Genomic DNA, 19,302 nt, shown 5'->3' with positions numbered 1-19,302 from the left:
TCACAGGCAAAAGTTACTCAACAAGTCCCCATCGGGGTATATTAGCAGGCCCGCGAGGTTTTCTCTTTGTTTGTTTTTGAATAAACACACACACGCAGTACTGAGAGTTGCCAAAAAAGCCCATAAAGACAGGAGGGCAAATTCTCACAAGTCACAGCAAGGATCTTCCAGGGCTAATTCTTGCTTTGTTCCTTCCCCAGAGCTGCCTTTACATAGGAAATAAGCTCCAGACAATAATACGGCTTTCTTATTGCCACTTAACAACATTACATTCAGTTGACTTCACTGGATAAACTTGCAAAGTTTTAAATTCAATTTGATTGTGGTTTTATGTAGCATTTAGAAGCCACTGCTTGACAGACAACAACCTGCAGCTAGGACAGTCATTACCACTTCATAAGCAAGTTCTCTAATCATAAAAAATACACCCAACTAAATTACGGGTTAAAATCCAAAAGCAAGATCACAATTACAGGGGGGCAAGTAAAGGAGACACCTTCCAGCGTACGGAGAAGCAGCAACAAGCAAGAGAAGCCCTGAAGCTCGTGGGGGAACGCACACGTGGGGAGCTGCCTTCCTCACCCACAGATGCAACAAAAATGTATAGCTTGGAATCCCTATGCTTTTTCAATTCCTCTGCCACGCTTAACCTCACCCTTTTTCCTGCTTCTCTGCAGTTACTCTGTAAAGACACTGACAAATCCTCAAATGCACTGTGGTGGATTCGTGATTCCTCATCCCTGCCCCAAGCCCAGGCAGCCTATCTCAGCAAAAGGAAGCTGGAGCTCAGAGCGCGTTGAAGAACGGTGCAGTGAGTAGGTAAGAAGTTAAGCAAATGTTTAGGTATTACTAAGCAGGAACTACGAAGCGTTTACACATCACCTCTCGTGTTTACCAACTCCTTCCTCATGTTCTCCATTTATCCACATTTCACCTTGTCCGGCCACTCCAGGAACTCGTCCCTGCCAGCTACAAGCTGTTCTGATTACACAAGACAGAGAGAAGAGGCTGTGCAGTGATGTCTCACAAGATGGTGACTAGAGTAATGAGTCAGAGGCAGTGAAGGAGCAGTCTAAGAGCTTACTGGATGGAAAGATTTAAAGAACAGCTTGTAACCTACGTCTCCACTCTAAATATAAGGGGAGTTCAAAAGATTAGTAAACAGAAGTTGTATGCCAGTGACTACGATCAGATTAATTCTTTCCAGCTAACACAGGTTCCTTACATTTGAGCTAATAGTTAGGCATTGTCATCTCTACAGTTTAGGAAACAGAGATGCTAGACAAGTGTGGAACTAAGACCTCATCAGCTGAGCAGCTGGCTAATGGCTGTGGTTATTCCGGAAGAATGGGATCATAGGGGACCTACACTTCCCCCCCTTCCCTGTAATCACATTTCTGTGCATCACATCCCACATTTTGCCTGGGGGATGGAAGAATAAGGCACACCATTCCTACCAGTTTGCATTAAGCTTCCAGAGAGAGATTTAAACCTCAAATGGTTCAATATTTTTATACTCCAGAAGAACAGTATTATCCTCCTTAAAACGCTAAAATAGCACTAGCGGAGATGCTCCTATCACCTCTTGCTTAGAGAGAAAAAACCCTACAAGCAGTTTGTAGTTCATATAGCCACGACTCAAACTGGCTTCCTCATTGTGCTCCCTCTGGTTCCTAGTGACCCAGAGATATCTCCAGAGCAGACTTAGGAGAATTACTGTGGATGGATATCCTAATCAGGATTTATACAGGTAGTTTTCCACTCTTCAATTCATGAATATCTATGGATCTGAAGGTGTCAAGTACTGTAAGCTATAGGCCATAAACACCTCGAGAAATAATAATATGGTTCCAGCAGAATCTACAGGTAATAATACAACTCTTGCTTCATCTTGCCAGCTAATAATCTGGGCAAGGAAAGTCCCAACAGGGTAACTGTCAGTGGGCACCTGATCTGATCTGCCAAATACCCACTGGCGCAGAGCGGCGAGCAGCAGCGTGCATACGCCTCTGTTAGAGAGGACGTGGCCTCAACATGAAAAGCAGGGAGCACCCTGGTCTGAAACAGAAACACAGAAACTTCTTGGATTTTAAGAATGTCTCACTTCAGTCTTTTGTAAGTCTTCCTTACTGTGACGAGGCTTTTGCATCTTTAGTGAAGTGACCTGTTTTCACCAGGTCTCACCACACCACGCTGAACTGTACAATGAATGGCTTTATCTTTCAAAAAAAGGGATTTTGCACCATTTGTTTCTGATGGATTAAAAAGGAAATAGAATTATTCCAAACTGATTTTCTTCCAAGGAGAACTAGTATCGAGAAGTCCGACGGTGAAGTTGAAGGAAGGGATAAGAACTGTGCTTTTCTGCAGAATTCACTGTGTTTGGTACTAATCGAGGACTGGAGTTTCTCCATGCTATTGTACTTGCCAGTACCACAACCATCCCACTTCTCCAAGTACCACAGAGAACACAGAAACAGCCAAGAAGGCACGAGGTTCCGTACGGACTCCGTACGGACAAAACCAAGTCACAGTTCGCAGCATTAGTTTCACTGCAGTACATTCCATGTGCAATTTGTGATTACAAAGATGAACTTACCGAGGCGCAGGCCAAAATGCCAAAGAACCCGACCTTCTGCACCAGGTTCTGGACAGCCAGTTTAGCCCGGGAAGCAAAATCCTGCAAAGAAGAAAACAAAGCATTAACAAGGCAAAACCTAAAATAAACATTTGTAAAAATGTACGTGACTTCAATATCCTCCATGCTTTGGGATTTCCTAATTAGCATTTGGGAGAATTTTTAAAACAAAAAGGCCAATTTGAAACGCTGGGTTTAGAGGGAAAAGAGAGAAAATCAAATGCTCAGTGTGAAAATCTGACCACCCACATGTACTGAGTTTTATTTTTCAAAACCCTGCAAGTGGCACTAAGTTCACACTATGATGGAAACAGGTTTTCTAGTATTTATTTCCCCTTATCTTTGAATCGCCAGGGCTGCTTATACCTTATTCCTGCAACAAGCAAAGGGAATTAATTCCTTCAACACCATTTACAATGTTAAAAAGGTACTTTCTCAAAACACAAAGCCAGAATATAATAAACCCATTATATCCCGAGATCTTTACTCTCAAACCCAGGATCTTAATCCAAATAGCTAATTCCAGGTACTCCCTACAACAGACTTGTAAAGTTCATTAAATCCTTAGAGATGAATCTAAAATACTTTAAAAGCAACGAAGGCAGCAGACCACAGAACCTGTGAGCTGTTCCTGACAAAGCCATGCTAAGAAGATGCTGCTGACTTTTATTTTGTGATCACAACTTTCAAACATACTCAGGATAAACTCAAGAGTCTCAAAGTTTACCCAATACAGAGTAAACATTTTAAAAAGCAAAAATAAAGATTCTCACAAGCAGTTTATTTGAATGTGAGAAGTGAATTTACATGCGAGTAAAATTCTTTTGATGCAAAACTATCAAAAAAGTTAAAATCAAGGTCAATATTATCTATTCAGGCTTGGCAACAGCAGTTATAACAAAAAAAAAGCTGAGTATCCTTGGTAATACCAAACTTTAAAATGTAATTATTAATTCTTTTTTTAAAACCCTTCATATAAGCAATAAAAAGCTGATTTTCCTATAGCAATGCAATACTCACTGATTTCAATTTTGCAGAAAACAGATAAATTTCACAAGGTAGTTTAATCCATAATTAATTAAATTCTAAATTCTAGACTTCAAGATAACCACGGAATTAAATTTATGTAATTGTAACCTTATTACAATTCTGTTGAAACTTTCAATACTCTATACCAATGCATGTAAATTACAATTACTTGTAGTACTTGACAATGTTCTTCCATATTATTTAAATTCTGAACTAGAGAACTGTCAAAACTTTCTATGCCAGATTAATAAAAATAAATACCTGTGATAAGGCCATTTGCTATCTTTTTACATCCCTTTTTCGAATAGTAACTTTTCTCCTTTGCAGTGCTTTAAAAATAGTTTTTATTCTCAAATAAAAAAACCCCAATTCTTACTGAAATCAGAATAATTCTATTTATTATACTTTATAGTTGAAAAAATAACCCAAATTAAAATAGATACTTCAACTTAAAGAAAAATGCCAAATAAAGGAGATTTCCTACATCTTACAGTGGGACATTTTCACCCACAGGAGAATATAAACCCTCTTTTGCTAACTGCAACCAGGAGTAACACCTTGGGATCATGAATGCCTTATTGCAAAATGGAATAGGTGAAATATTCACTCTTTATTGAAAACTCGTTCCTGATATTTTTCTGTTGAACTTCTGGGATACGTACAGTATGCATGAGTGATTAAAACCTACTCCCAGTGAGGCTGACACCGAACCCTTGAAGTTAGGTTAGCAAAACCAGGTCTAGAGCATGCCTACATGACAAATAAAGTAAAATTTTTCATGCTTTTCAGTTAAAAGAATGCATTTGCACACAAATTGTTATAAATAACAAAGCATGATAATTTGCCAGTGAACCGAGTCCAAAAGTCTTGCGACGTCGAGGGCTGTTCCTTCTCAAACTAAAATTCCCTCATAATTATTTCCAAGTTAGTAAACAAAACCGAAACAAGGTAATAAATGATCACTAATACAGCTCAGCACTAATATACACACTCGGTCCCACGAGGATTTGGGACGTGAACTGAAAAGGATGCAAAATTTCTGCAGAGTGATCACACAGCCAGCAAGAAGGGACATAAAATGCAGCCCACTAAGGAGACCACAGGTATTCTAATTCCTGATCCAAATACAGAAGTAGAAATATGCCTTCAGAGTTTCCCTACAAACTGATTTCAAATTTAAAAGTTTGCTAACGCGTAACAATAATATTGTCCTTTCAGCAACAGATTTTGCTCTTTGAAAAGGTGAACTGAACAAGCAGTGCCTCATGTAGGAATTTCAGCTGTCTCCCCCTCCACTCTATAACAAAACAGAATGTGACCATGATATTTTCAGTTCCTATTTTGTTCACTATTTCACAATGCTCCTGGGGTTAGAACAATATTTTCACTTTTATAAGCCACTAAAGATTTTTTTCACAGCTCCATAAATCTCATTGTAAAGTATCTTTAAAATAAAACACTACAATTATTCAAATAGGTCCATGATATATTACAGTGGAAGTTGTTTCCATTCTAATTTTAACATATTTACCCATTATCTTACGCTGTGTTGCTAACAGACTGCTGCATTAATTTTTACAAGCTGGAATTGGAAGCGAACTCTCTAGCAAGTGATCTACAAACTAATGCTTGCAGCACAGCTGGTTTAATAAAATATATATTATTATAATTATATATAGATTAACTTTATGAACTTAATATAAGCACAGTGCACTATTTTTCATCAAATTTCTTAAAAATAAACAGCTTCCCTGACCCACATTTCTAGACTGCTGCAAAATTCAAGGCTGCCCTTAAAACTAATTTTTTCCCTCCAGCTAAAAACATACAATTTTTGTTATAAAACCAATGATGAAAGTGTTGAAAAAAGTGTGACAAGGCGCTCTCTCTCAAAAAAAAAAAAAAAAAAAGTTGGGGCCATTTTTCTCACCTTATTAACTCATAACTTTAATAAAAGAAAGTTATTACTCAGATTGTTTAATTTTTTTTACATTCACTATTACAAAATACTCCATGCACAGCTATATTTCTAACAATTTCAGTCAAGAAATTCTAATTTGTCTTCCTTTTTTCAAACTTTCTAAACAAGCCAAAAGAGATAAATTTAGGATTTTTCCCCTATTCTCTATGATGTAATGTAATCACAACTACAAATAACCTGCACAGTAACATACACATCAGGGCTGCAGCACAGCTACGCATTCGCAGCCTCAGCATTTGCTTTAATGAAAACAAGTTCAGAAATACTTCTGTTTGGTTGCTTCCTTAAATTTAATTTGTCAAATCTTTGCGACATCTGCAATAATAATAAAAAAAAACCCTTAAAAGTTTCATTTCTCAGAGAATACAATCATCCGTTTCACAACTTTTACCTATTTCACAATATAATTTTTCTGTTATAAAGCCTGCACAGGGAACAATCTTTTCTCTACTTTTTTAAGCATTTGAAATAAAAGCAAAACAACTTTTATCACTTACTTGCTTTAAAAAAAAAAAAAAAAAAAAGAGACATAAAAATTCAGCTACTTACAGGCAAAACATTTTCCCCCAAAATTAAAGTATCTAGACTGGACTCGACTCTCAGCTAATGTGATTCATTCTCTACAACATTTCAGGATTCTTTAGCTCACTGTGTCCTTTTCAAAGATGATTTGTTTTTTTGGTTTGGAAATAGATTTCCTGTGACTGCTACAATACAGGCAAAGGAAGGTTAAATGATTAAACATTACTTCATTGGGTTAATCATCCGATCTCAAGAATTGGAATGGAAATAAGAGGCATAAAAAGGTCAGTACTGAAATACTGATTCACAAGTCTCAGCTGGCGGCTTGAGGAAGTTTGCTTCATATCTGCCTTCAGTAAAATGGCACATTTTAGTGATACCAGCATTTCATTACTACATGTTGCAAAAGCAAAAAAAAAAACCCTCCCAAACATCTAAACCTAAAGGGACAGAAGAGTTTTGCTGCAAAGTAGGATTTACCGCAATGTTTAAGCTTTAAATATAACTTAACGTGGGCCATTTATCCCTACAAAGCAGCCCTCCTTGAAAGGGTGAATGGACAATCTTGTCTTAATTACAAGGCTTCGTCCCATCCCTCGGTTTTATTTTGTTTCCATTTATAATTTAATCTCTATTTCTTCCTTCTCCCTTCATTATAAAGTAAGTCACACAAGCTCTTCTGTAATTCAGTGAAGAACATCTCACTAGATTTAGTTAACAAGCTTGAAAAAAAAATAAAATTAAAAAATCAATTTTTACTCTTTTCTCTCTGTAACACTGATTTATTATCAGAAAACAGAACGGTCATGATTTATTGTTCACATTGAAATTGTGACGCCTCTTTTTTCTTAATCTCTAAGAACAGAGACTGTTGATGGATCCATAGCAAGTAACTCGCTGATGGTTACCAAGGAGCTCTGAATGATCAGCATGGGATTGAATGCCATAGTCCTTACAGAAACAACCCGTCAGACTTTGACAGGAGATATTTTCTTGAAAGACTGCACAGATGGACCTATAACGATTATGTAATAGAACAGTTTATGTTCTAACATGAAGTTGCAATGAGTTTTTCGGAGCATCAAGCAAGCTATGACTCCCTATCACAAACCAACTCTTCCTTGCATGCAGCAGTGATGATGGTCGTCCGTCTCTGAAAGATATGATCCACAGTTCAAATTATTTGAGGCCCAGAAAAACTTTTCCTCTATCACAATTTTCTTCTGCTGTAAATACATCAAGCGCTTTACAAATATATTGGTAATATTGGTATATTGGTGGATATAGCACAAAGAAGGTGGCCAGTAAAGAAGAGAAGGAATACACCAGACTAAATTCAATCCGAAGTTCACAGGGCATGTATTCTCTACCGGTAAAAACAGACAGTGACTTAATGAAGGATCAGGGCAAAGTCAGTGATGCGAGTATTAATGCAATCGCTCAAGCAGGGTATTAATTACCTAGCAGATGGTAGCTAGCAGAAGTTCAAAATAAATTTCTGGAAGGCTTGGGAGGGGTTATGCAGGATTTGTTACTCTAATTAAAAAAAAAAAAATTCGTTAATGAACATTAAAAAAATACAAAGACATAAACAGGGATCTGAACTGAATGTGTTGCACCTTGAGGTCCCTCTACAAACAAGGAGAATGCTACGGTTGCTGCAGAGATCGGTATTTGTCCCAGTGCCAGCAGACTCCCTGATGCAAACGTGTAACTTGCATGTGAGGAAGAAGTGGACAATCCCTCAAGATTTGAGCATCATTTATATTATGGTTATAATATTTACTTACTAGCAACAAAGTTTAATTATCCAAATAATAATCTGGAGAGAAGAAGATTGAAGACGATGTATGAAGCTACCATCTCAGATTATTAAAATTATCAATTCCTTAACATTTAAAAAGCTGCCTACAAAGACAGTGCTCCTTTTTATGTAAAAATCTGAGTTATGTTAAAAATGAGCCGCACAATATTTTGTTTCTTCTGGCTTTCTATTACAACACAATGGAATCAAACACAACTTATGGGAGAATGACCATTTGTGGTTAGGCAATGAATTCTAGAATTTCAGACGACTGGGAAGAATTATTAACTCATTGAAATAACATATTAACTGCAGAAGAGCAGTTTTAAAGAAGTCGGAGAGCTACCTACAGGCTGAGAGGTTACAACATACATCCACGCTAAGAAAGCAGATCAGCAATGACGTTTTAAGGATCGGCACAGAAACCTGGAGTTAAGATGGGGAGAACAGAGATCGAGATCCAGTTGATAGTCATTGCCTATCACTGCAAATAGTTCATTACTCAGTGACCAAAGAAACCAGTTCATACGTCTCCTGCAAGACATCAAAGGTAACAGATCTCATGAGTAAGGTTCCAGTAAGTTGCAAGCAGGAATATTTTGACAGTGGTTCATGGCGGTACTGATCTCCCGCTCCGTCAGCTGCAATGACTCTCAACATCTAAACGCGTACGGAAAGGGCCGTGGCCTTGGATCTCTGTTCTAGCTTTCTCAAAAATGTTTCCAGCTTAATGCAAATAAGGGGCAGACTAAAAGGGGTATTTGCCATCTTGATGCCTGGAGAGAAGAGGGTGTGAGAGGTAAGGCTTAAACTTACTTATCGCTGGGAACGCTGGGAAAGAAAGGTCCTGTCTTGGAAACTGGGCTGTCAAAAGACAAAGTTAAAAAAAAGTTTTCATGGATTACTGAAAGCAGCTAAGGGAAGGTGGCAGATCTAAGCAAGCACTGGATTTGACAAAAGAAAGGTATTTACATACCATAGGCATAGGACAGACGTTCCAGATTAAGAGGACTGGCTCAAATTCTAAGCTTGTGAATTAAATAAACCTCACAAGAAGTCTGGGTTTTCCAAGACATTAAATTCTGGAAAAGGAACAGGGTAATCATATGGGAAAGTTACAAGAGAAAAATATGTCCATGTTGAAAATGAAAGCACAGTTTTGGAAAGTAGAATATGAAGATGACTGAACAGCAATGAAGCAGGGCCGCTGACTTCACAGGTTTTACCAAAGATCTGTGGAGAGACAAGAGAGCAGTACCTACAAAACCTGACTAAACAGCCTATGTCAGAGATCTGAGGACTTAAAGGTAGTAAGAATTCAAACCATTATTCAGAATATTTGTAGGCAAGGATAAGCATACAGTAGGTACTACGTACAAATCCCAAGTATGGGGACATACATAAATCTAATAAATATACAGGTGAATTCCTCTACTAGCCTTTCCTAGGACAAGCATACTGAATACAGATTGTTGAGGGAAGTGCACAGATTTATTTCCACATCTGTTTGTGTTCAAATGGTTGAGGTTGGTTGCATGTTAAGGGGTGATGCTGCAATCCACAAAGATACTCGGAAAGATGCTCATCTTTGAGACTTTGTAAACTCAGACATGTGAGTAACTACGATTAGTCCCTGTACCAGAAGAATTGAAGCTTTTCCACAGAAAATACAGTTAAACCTATTGTCTGCATAATCAGATTTTAAAACTGCTAGAAGAGAAAGATGTAAGAAGCCATAGCTAGAGCTGTGTGCAGAGTTCAATCCTTTGCACATCGTATGGGAGCAGAGCATAACAGAGTGAAGTGTCCATTCCAACAGCAAGCTTTGCTTTCCCTGCTCATTTAATTTTAACCTGTCCTGGAGTAAATGTGTGAAACTTCCGAGTAATGAATCCATTACATGGTAAATCAGACCTCCCATTAACATGAGTAGGAAGGAAGTCAACCAGCTCTGGATTAAACAGACTATTAGCGTTAGGAACTTCTAGGTATTTTCTTCATTTCATTAACCATCTGTACCATGGTAAGAACATTTTATTTTCCTCTCCCCTAGACCTTGGGGAAAGAACCAGCAAAGGCTTATTCATAGTAAACTCCATCTCGGGAGCTTTAGTTTCAAGATTTTGGACTGTTACAATCCAACACCATGCTCAAGTTCGGAAGTGACATACCAAAATGAACATGTATTATTGAGCTCAAGGAGTTAGTAGATACTCTCAAACTTAATGCCAGCATTTTCCACAACTAGAACTGAAGCTCTCGGACTTCTATATAGAAAGTCCTTTTGCTTCACACTGTAAGAATGAAGAAATTTTGTAAAGAATAAGACACAATTAAAGGAAACAGTCTGAAGGAAGAGGAAGAAGTACGTCCTTTCAGTCTTATCAGGTCTGTCCTATAGAGCAGTAGCCCTTTTAACCACATCTCCTGCCACCTCCACTCCTCATCTCAGGTCTGTGCAGTAGCATGAAGGATGTCCCCTTTGACACTTTGCGATTTTATAGTAGTGCACGACAGCAAGAGAAAGAAATAAAATTTATTATCTCTTTGCTTGCTAAAGAACTACTTTTTATTCACATCTCGTAGCAGATCTCAGAGCGAGCAGATCCTGCAATCTATTTCATGGACAAGAGTTGTCAGTTTGGCATGTCAGGGAAGCAGCAAGGCCGTTAGGACAGTCCAACGTTGGAAGAGATTACTGAGAGGTTGTGCAGTCTCCAGTCTTGAAGGCCTTCAAGACCAGACTTGACAATGCCCTGAGGAACCTGAGCTGATCTCATAGATGACACTGCTCTGAGCAAAAAAAGTTGGACTAGAAACTACTTCAGGTCCCTTTCAAGATTAATTTTTCTGTGATTCCATAACGAGATACTAGCAGCCACCTACAGAGAGAAGAATGAAGTAAAAGAACATCCTGTCACTCTGGTTCCCACACATCAGCCATTGACCTCTGCAGCCTTTGCTTCTACAGTTGAAAGCATATGCTGGCATTGCCTCCACCAACGTGCTGGCTGCCTAAAATACCATTGCAGCTGCACAGTGAGTGCTCATTTATCTCAAAGCTATTATTGCAATTAGTTATTGTGGCCCAGGTCTGCTGATCTAGTTATAGTGGCGTGACGAGCAATTCCAGGATTGCGTCAATTTTTTTTTTTTATCCATTACAAATTTCAAGTCCTATTTTTGGGCAGTTTAAGATCCAGACGCTGTAAGGAAGGGCTCATGATTGCTGGAACGAAGCGAGTGATTGCTTTGCTTTAGCCACCATGATCAAGAAAGGAAGCAATTTTCGATAACCAGACAAAACGATTGATCTTTTCAATCCCTAACAAAGCAAAGCCAAAGTCACCAGCACCGAAAAATACCACACTGTTCCTCCACAGAGAACTTAGAAATAAGAAAGAAACCCCATGCACAGAAAAGCCACTTGCAGAATAAAAGTGAGCAGTTTCTTACACAGCTGACAAATCCTTTTGCACACACAAAGCCTTCCTACTCAGCCACGCCAGCAGATGTGCGACGCTGAGCATACCTCTTGCCTGTTCTCCCTGGGAAGTAGCAGAGGTTCCCAGACAGCTTAGAGAAGTGGTCTGCATACCAGACTCTTGTACAACACCGATATTTAAACAGCGTCTGGAGCAGGGGGAAAAAAAAAAAAAAAAAAGTAGCCATTTTCTTGATTATGCTACCATAATTCATTTCTATCAGTTATTGAAGGCTCTCCCTGAAAAAATATTTTTGAAGCAGCTTATCTGACCCAAACTTTTGATCATTTATTGGTCTTTCTCAGAGGACTGGGGAGTGAAATATCAAATATTTAGGACCCAACTGATCACTTAGAAACTTGCGTCGAGCATCCCTGACGCACGCAGGGCAGGGCATGCAAATCCTATGGCAGAGTTCAACTAACTGCTTCTCCACGACTATACTGCAAATGCAGCTTGCAAGATTTCCAGTGAACTTGGTGACATTCTTTCTGAAAAAGTTCATTTCTGTTGTAAAGCGAGAGATTTGTTACTGAAAAAATTCCTCTGAGCTAATATCCTAATATTGCCTGGAAAATACTGCAAAGTAATCCAGATTTCTTCAGCGGGTTGATAATTTCTGATTTATGTACTTACACACCAAACATTAAAATGACAGAGGGCTGCATAAGCAAGTTTTAGGGAACAGACGTTATCACAAAGAGCTGTTCAAAGACGAATATGAAAAAGTCATCTCTAGATTACCATTAGCAAACGTAATGTAATGCTCAGTGCTGTTTTTTCCTTATCTGTAAGCAGGTGTGCAAATGAATAGAACAATGCAGGCACAAGACTGCCCTATTCTCATGCCAGTGTCCAAAGAAATCCAGCAAGGAGGTGGCTTACACATTTGTTACTCATAGCTCCTATTGTCTACCCTCTGCCTCTATTAACTCTTTGCTACCTCTTTTCTCAGGAAGTTCTCTGTAACAGGTTCCCTTATTTAAAGCTTTCATTGACTCATTCCAAAGCTTATTTCAACTCAGTAATGTTAGAGAATAAAACTAAGCCGATACTTAATATATTCACTGCTGATTACATTGTGGAAAAAAAACCAACACACATTTACTATTAGTTCACTATCAGTTTGCCATCTCACTCTTAAGCTGTAGCATTCATAGGAAGTTTCTAAAGTGAAGCTTCAAGGTTTTGATTAGTTTCGAGTTTCCATTTAATTGTGGGCCAAGATAAAAGAGGTAAGATACCTCCCCTACGTATCTATTGACAAATGCAGGTATCAAAGCTCAGAACGCAGAATGTAGAGACAAGCCTCCTGGTGGCCACCCATCAGGCAGCCCAGACCAAACACCAGCAGTCTCTTTCTTGTACGGCACAATTAATAAAGAGAGGAAGCTGATGAGGAAAGGAGGTGACTGGAAGACTGAGCAAGAGAAATTATGAACGGAATTTGATGTTGGGTTTAAACAAGTTATTTCTGGGAAAACAAAAAAAAAAAAGAAGTCAAGGTTTTCCAGTTATTGTATGTGACTCTACCACTTCCATTTTTATGATAACTGCTTTATAAAAACCTGCTTGCGGTCTGCTTTAACTTCTTTTTTTTTCTTGTACCAAATACCCTTAAAACCTTTTGATTAAACGAGCCAGCAGCCAGCGAATCCTTTTCAAGCAGGAACTTATCAGATGCTAGCTGTTAGCTTCATCACGGGAGAGATCCATTTTTCATTTGGCCATCGTATTTTACGCTGCTCATTAAGTAACGTTTTGCTTATTAGTCGAACCTAATCATTCCATTTGTATTAAGTCACAGTGTCGTGTCAGAACACAGTGCTGGGTTCCCCAAGTAACCATGGCTGGGTGTGGTACCGCACTTTGTTCTGCTTCTGCAAAGAGAAACCCCACATGAAGATGTGGAAAAGCAATCCAGCTCAAGGCAGCAGACCTTTCAGAAACGCTGGAAAGATGGGTTTAACGTGTGTCTCACTGTCACTATCGCAAAAGTTCATCAGTTTAACTCCTTGCAGGCAAGAAGCTGACTCTCCGAGCAGGAAGTTGTTCGGTGGAACTCCTGACGCAATGCAAACCGAAGCAGTTGCAGCCTAGTTTAATACAAACCCTCTTGAGTCCACGTTGACAAATTCTTTAACAAGCCCTGTGGTTACAGGGAAGCTGGTTTCAGTCTGAGTCACTCCTGTTCAAACAGTTTACTGGAAATGGAGGGGAGGGGGAATTTTCGGAGAAGTCATGTGATGGCCAGACAAACCACAACCAGTAAAGGTTCAGTGGAGTCAAAAACAGGTCCCAGCAACAACTGACATTCAGTGTGCAGATGGCACTCAATCATTTACAAACGAGTCCTGCTGCATCTCAGCATTTCTATGGATTTAACCCTTTTTCAAGTTTGTGTTCCTTCAAAGGCAGGACGGAGTTTGGAAAGTAAACAAACAGCAGTGGTTGATAGTAACATAGGCAACTAGAAAATATTTTTACATGGAAATTTGGCAGCAGCAACGGTGCACAGAAGCATAGCCTGATGTGTAAATCATTAGTTCTTAAAAATATGCCACTTAATGAATCCAAACACTTACAGTCATTAAGGATTAGATATACAGCAAAGATATTAGTACTTTCTCCTCTTAGCAAGGAGTACCGTGATAGAGCAAGGGCCCACGCATTACGCATTGTCACCGAGTACCTTGAGGGAAGCTGGCATTAGAAGCTTCATTTTCACCAGAAACCTCCATCAGCTTTAAGTGTTTCAGCACGACAGAGAAAAGAGAATACTAAGCAATCAGCAACCATTAAACTGGCAAAAGAGCGTCCCTCCACATGTGTGTGTAGACATGAAACTGTACAAAACTATGCTTGCACTGTATTATTACCAGCATGCTGCCCCAGCACTAAGTAGTAGATTCACTTCCCCTAACTGAGAGGTTGGTTTGAACGGCTGCACTGGAGATACTCCCCGTGGCTAAAAGGGGAGCTCTGATAAAAACCTCCTTTGCTCTGGAATTCGACTGCAAGAGAGTTAACAGCAACTGCGATACCGTTTCAAACATTTATACTCTTTTTTTTTTTCAATACTGCCTGAAGTATTAAGAAATCAGACTGAGCTGCTCTGTTTTTCTATAGCGTGCTGGGCTCTGCATTGTGTGGAACTCTGAAAAAAGAGCCCTGCTTGTAAACCACACTCCTTCTCCAGGGCAAAGCCGCTTGATTTTCACAAGAGCAGCTCTGACGCTGCCTTTATGTAACGGGGACGAGCTCGCTGGCGCGCAGACACAGGGACGCGCAGAAAGGAGAAGTGGGTGTTCCTTTAAAACGAGGGGCTTTTTCTGAAGTATGCTAATGGAAAGTACAAGGCAGAGTTACACATCATCTGCAGGCTAATGAGTTTTCTCAAGACCCAGCTCAAGGAGACGGGTCACTTAGGTCTGAGATTTATGACAGAAAATCCATCAATAGACTCTTTAAAGTAAATAGTATTTTACCCCGTGTAACTTTGAACAGGGCACTAAACCTTTACGCTGTTTAATCCTTTTAGGTTTGGTTGGGTTTTTTTTAAAGCGCCAAGCTAGCAAGCACATTCCCCTCACAGATCCTTCAGGCTGGATGTTATATTCACGCTCTATTCTCACCATAGAAGATCCTCATCTGTTTCTCAAAATTACCATTGTTTTTGAGAAACAGCAGCAACAAGCTTTCTAAACAACACACACGCAGGCAAAAACGTCAAGCCACTTGGCTTTGCCTTGTGGGCACAGAGCAGCTCAGCAGAAGTAGAGGGGAAACTATTCTTCAAAAAGTCTCACACACCCATCTTCATGCCTTTCCAAAAGGCAGGACGAAGCGAGACCTTTACACTGAAAGACGGCCCCTACCATTTGACGTCAAACATTTGTAGTAGTCTCCATGGCATAAGGCACTTGTCACATCCCCTGTGTTTTCTTAAGCATAAAGCTTCAACTTGGGAGACTGGGAGAAGCTGATGCAGGTAATAAAAATTGTTATTGAGTAATTTAAAAATAGACCTCGTAACTGCTCATGAATAGCAATTACAGAACAAATAGCGATAAGCTATGCTGAAGATCGGGATTTACTCAAGGTCATAGGAAAAGGCAGGCCTGTCTCCCACAGACATCTAGCAAAAACATGATTGAAGCCAAAAGCAAAAAGGAAGTCATATTAGCCAATGGAAAAAACCGAACTGTCAGTTTTATGAGTGCAATACAATTTAATCGGATTGTCAAAGCCTCATGTTAAAAGAGTTTTATAGAAACCAAACCACAAGTGGAGTTTAAAAAGATCTTTTTTTTTCCTGGCCATCCATCCACAAAACAACACGCTTCAATCCAAATTCAATTGCCAAGAAAATAAAATAAAAAGTACTGGTAAATAACACCATCATTTTTCTTAATTAATTACACAATGCCATTCGTTTACTAAGGGCAGTCAATGCAGCTAGCTATATTTTGGCCTGTCCTGACAAAATGCTCTCTAGCAAAAATTTTCTTCCCAAGAATCTTACTGTGCATTCTGGAAACCAACTCTGGCTGCTCCCACAACTGTACACGCATATAATTTGCTGGGAGAGTTTCAGTAAACACAGATAGCATTTCAGCTCTCGAGTCATGTATTCAACTGGTTTCGTTTGGTGGTTTTTGTTTTTTTTTAACCACGACTTGATTTTTATACCGTTAGGGATTACTTTGCAAAGCAAAGACTGATGATAGAGTAAAGAACAAAGCAGATTTTTTTTTTTAAGTAAAAGTATATATTTATATCAAGAAAATACCCTGTCAGAACAGTTTAAAGACAGCAGTGCATGGTAAATAGCATCTGCTGGTTTTTTAATAGCAGTCTCATGACCCGTTTCAACTGAGACAGAGTGGCAGACAAAACAGGATAAGAAGGAAAAATACAGAAGGGAAATTCAGTGGCAAGTAGTTTGAGGAAAAAAATGTTTAATTTCTTCTAAAACACTATCAATAACTTGTGAACAGGACGCAAACTCCTGACCTGAATGAAAAATTATCTACAATAATATCTGACTGAGGTACAGCATCAGCTGCAAACTATGCTGCAACACAAGCAGTATTTAATCCATCAAGAAAATAAATGACAAGAGCAATAAAAAGGGATTCAGAGCAGTTTGGTTGCATTTTCACATCAGGAAAAATATGTTTCCTCAGGCTGATGAATGGGTCATGCACTGGCCCCTGAGGGTGTTAGTGGCAAGGCAGGCAAATGTCATCTGAAGGGGATGAGCTGACTGAAAATCAGCTCCTGCCCAGGGAAGCTCTAAAGGCAGCTAAAACCACCATGGTTATGGAATAGCACCTCCTCTCTCACTGGTTTGTTAGCCCACTTTCTCCCTACCTTTACTGTGCTGTTCTTGGAAGTCTAAATAAGTGCAGTACGTGTAGCAAATAACTTTGGCTGCACTATTGTATGTGCTTCAACAAGCTGCATTCCTGCCCTCCCATCACCAGAGGTATCTCAACCCAGCGGAGGATCTTTTTCCATCCCTGGGAAGTCCCTCGTGAACTCACACCAACTGATTTTTGGCCCATTCCCACTTCACTGGAATGGTTATTTACTCCATCTAGTTGTTCTGTGTGTTATTAATTCTGTTGTTTTGCACTGTTCTTACTTGTGCAGTCTCTGCATGTTCCAGCATCTCCTCAAATTCCTGGTACTCTTCATCATCAGGTTCAGCACCAGAGAGTCGGGCCGCCCTCGCCATAAAATATGGAGGCAGCTCTCCAATGGCTGTGCCAGCACCCTGGGAAAAGAATAATATTTTCGTGTTCATTCTTAAATAGGAAACATGTGATATGCACAGTCCCGTGGACATTTCAAATGATTAGAACTGATGAGACCAGCTGCTTTGAGAAGTTTGCTTTTATCCACCAGGTCGAATTTCTCCCCATTTCAAACGTAACGCTGTTCCTCCGAAGCCCCGCTTTCCCCGTTTAGCAAAATTCAGCTTCTCTCAGTGCAGACTCTCGTGCTGCAAGTCAGTGGCTCCCAAGCCGTGCTCTGCAAGGTCAAAACGACATGATCTGTGCATCGCTGGGGCCCTGCAGAGCGGCACGTTGCCCAGCTCCGGCAGAGCTCGGCAGCCGGCGGCCAGCTGCGCCGGGGAGGCCGCAGCTCGTCGCTGCGCCGCAGCCGGAGAGCCGGCCAGGCCGGGGGCCCTGCTATCTGACACGATCCCTGACTCAGCACAGCGCTGCCATCTCACCCCACCGCATGATGCCAGACACATTTGTCGGCATGTGACAGCCCTTGCTCCTGAGCGGCCTTCGGAATGATCTGGGAACTCCTCCCCGGTGCCGTCATGGAGTTTACTTGTTCAGTCATGAGACTCTGTGCAAGTGTTTATTAGAAAACAGGCTCGAGTTTTACTACAGCTATGAGCAAGGAAAATAAGGTTGAGCAAAGCTTGATCTCGAGATTTTTCTCTCCTTAAGACAGAATGAAAAAAGCCAAGAGAACTTGAGATGAAAGCACGGTTCCTTTCTCACCGCAGGAAAATTATATTTGTTTTCTCAGGACATCAAATGACTCATTTCAGTCTTGTGGGTAAATGCAACTTTAGCTTAACCAAGGCAAAAAAAAAAGAGAGACATCTAAGATTGAACATATGGATAAACAGAGGCTAGAGACAGGCACCTGGACTAAACTCAGAATGATTTAACTACAGGACAGGTAATAGCACAAGAGTTGGGCACCACGCTGGAAAAGTGCTAAAACTCAGCTCCGTGCAGATGGCTTTTCTCTCTTAGGGTCAGCAGTGAGTAACAAATGCTTTTCTATTCCTTTGAAGCAATGTGAAAGCTTTTCAATTTCCTTTGTTCCTGCTCTATATGTAGCTGCAAGCAAGGGAGAATTCCAGCTGCTGTGGATATTCCAAATCAACAGGTTGTGGTTTTAAATACTGCCGCTCTCTGCAGTCACCCAAACCGCTCAGTTCTCCGTTTAAGCATATAAAGTGCACGGCTGCATATGTTTATGCCCTCGTTTTCCACAGAAGAAAAATTTAAACGAGTGCAGCAAGCTGAACTTCATTAATCTGCCTATTTCTGGCACAAGGGAAGATAAGCCTGAAAACAGTAGCAACAACGCTTCAGAAAAATTAACTTGAGGTTATGTTCTCAGGGTGATGCAAGAACAAAAAGTCACGTTGCTTCTCCAGGCTCTGCCAATTTGCTTTGGCTTCATTTTGTTAACTGAGGAAAAGGTTTGCATGCGTGTACTGGACATGAACTTTCTTTAAATTGGATAAGTCACATGCTCATTATTACAAAACATTTCAGAAGTGCAACAAAAATCATATGATTTCATGTCTGCTGGAGATAGGTTCCTTAAGTGCATGGAAAAAAAAAAAAAGGCAGCAATTAAGGGATCCAAACCAGTAACTATTTAACTGCTTTTTGTAACATTAGCTGTCCATTTTTACCATTTAACTTTGAATGCCAGTTTTACATGGAGATTCCTTGGACTAACAACAAATTGGAAAGGCAAATGCTAATCAAAATTCTTTTACACAAATACATTCAGAAAAGGAAACTGGGAAATTACTCCACTAGAAAGAGTCTTTTAAAGAGATTTATCCTGGTCAGGACACAGGCCGCCTGTTCTGCTAATCCTGAGCAATTAAACATTTTTATTCTTTCCCCTTTTTTCTTGTAAAAAAACAAAAAAAGCTGTAACACATTAAAAACGTAGGGCACTATTGAATTCCTTGTCCCTGTGGGATGGAAGGCTGTGAAAACTGGCATACACCTACCAGATTGTTTTTGAGAGTCCTTCTGCAGGCCAGGACTGGTGGAGCTCACTT

The 19,302-nt window shown here is 39.8% G+C and overlaps 1 protein-coding gene across 7 annotated transcripts in view; it reads right to left on the bottom strand.

Moving 5' to 3' along the window:
- The window catches only part of VMP1 (vacuole membrane protein 1), a 70,863-nt gene that overhangs the window by 19,640 nt on the left and 31,921 nt on the right, over nucleotides 1–19,302 (bottom strand). For 6 of the 7 annotated variants that reach the window (XM_054847208.1, XM_054847209.1, XM_054847210.1 and 3 more), the window contains 2 exons: nucleotides 17,110–17,241; nucleotides 2,600–2,680 (listed from right to left, as the gene is read on the bottom strand). In XM_054847208.1, coding sequence (XP_054703183.1) covers nucleotides 2,600–2,680; nucleotides 17,110–17,241 — 213 coding nt within the window. Of the gene's footprint in view, nucleotides 1–2,599; nucleotides 2,681–17,109; nucleotides 17,242–17,338; nucleotides 17,735–19,302 lie in introns of those variants that run through there. The other variant, XM_054847213.1, reaches the window with a different exon arrangement.

Source organism: Grus americana, chromosome 19 (genome assembly GCF_028858705.1).
Source record: "Grus americana isolate bGruAme1 chromosome 19, bGruAme1.mat, whole genome shotgun sequence".
In the NCBI taxonomy this organism is placed as follows: Eukaryota; Metazoa; Chordata; class Aves; order Gruiformes; family Gruidae; genus Grus; species Grus americana.
Note: the sequence above shows the minus strand (reverse complement) of the source record. Positions and strands in the feature narration are given on the sequence as shown.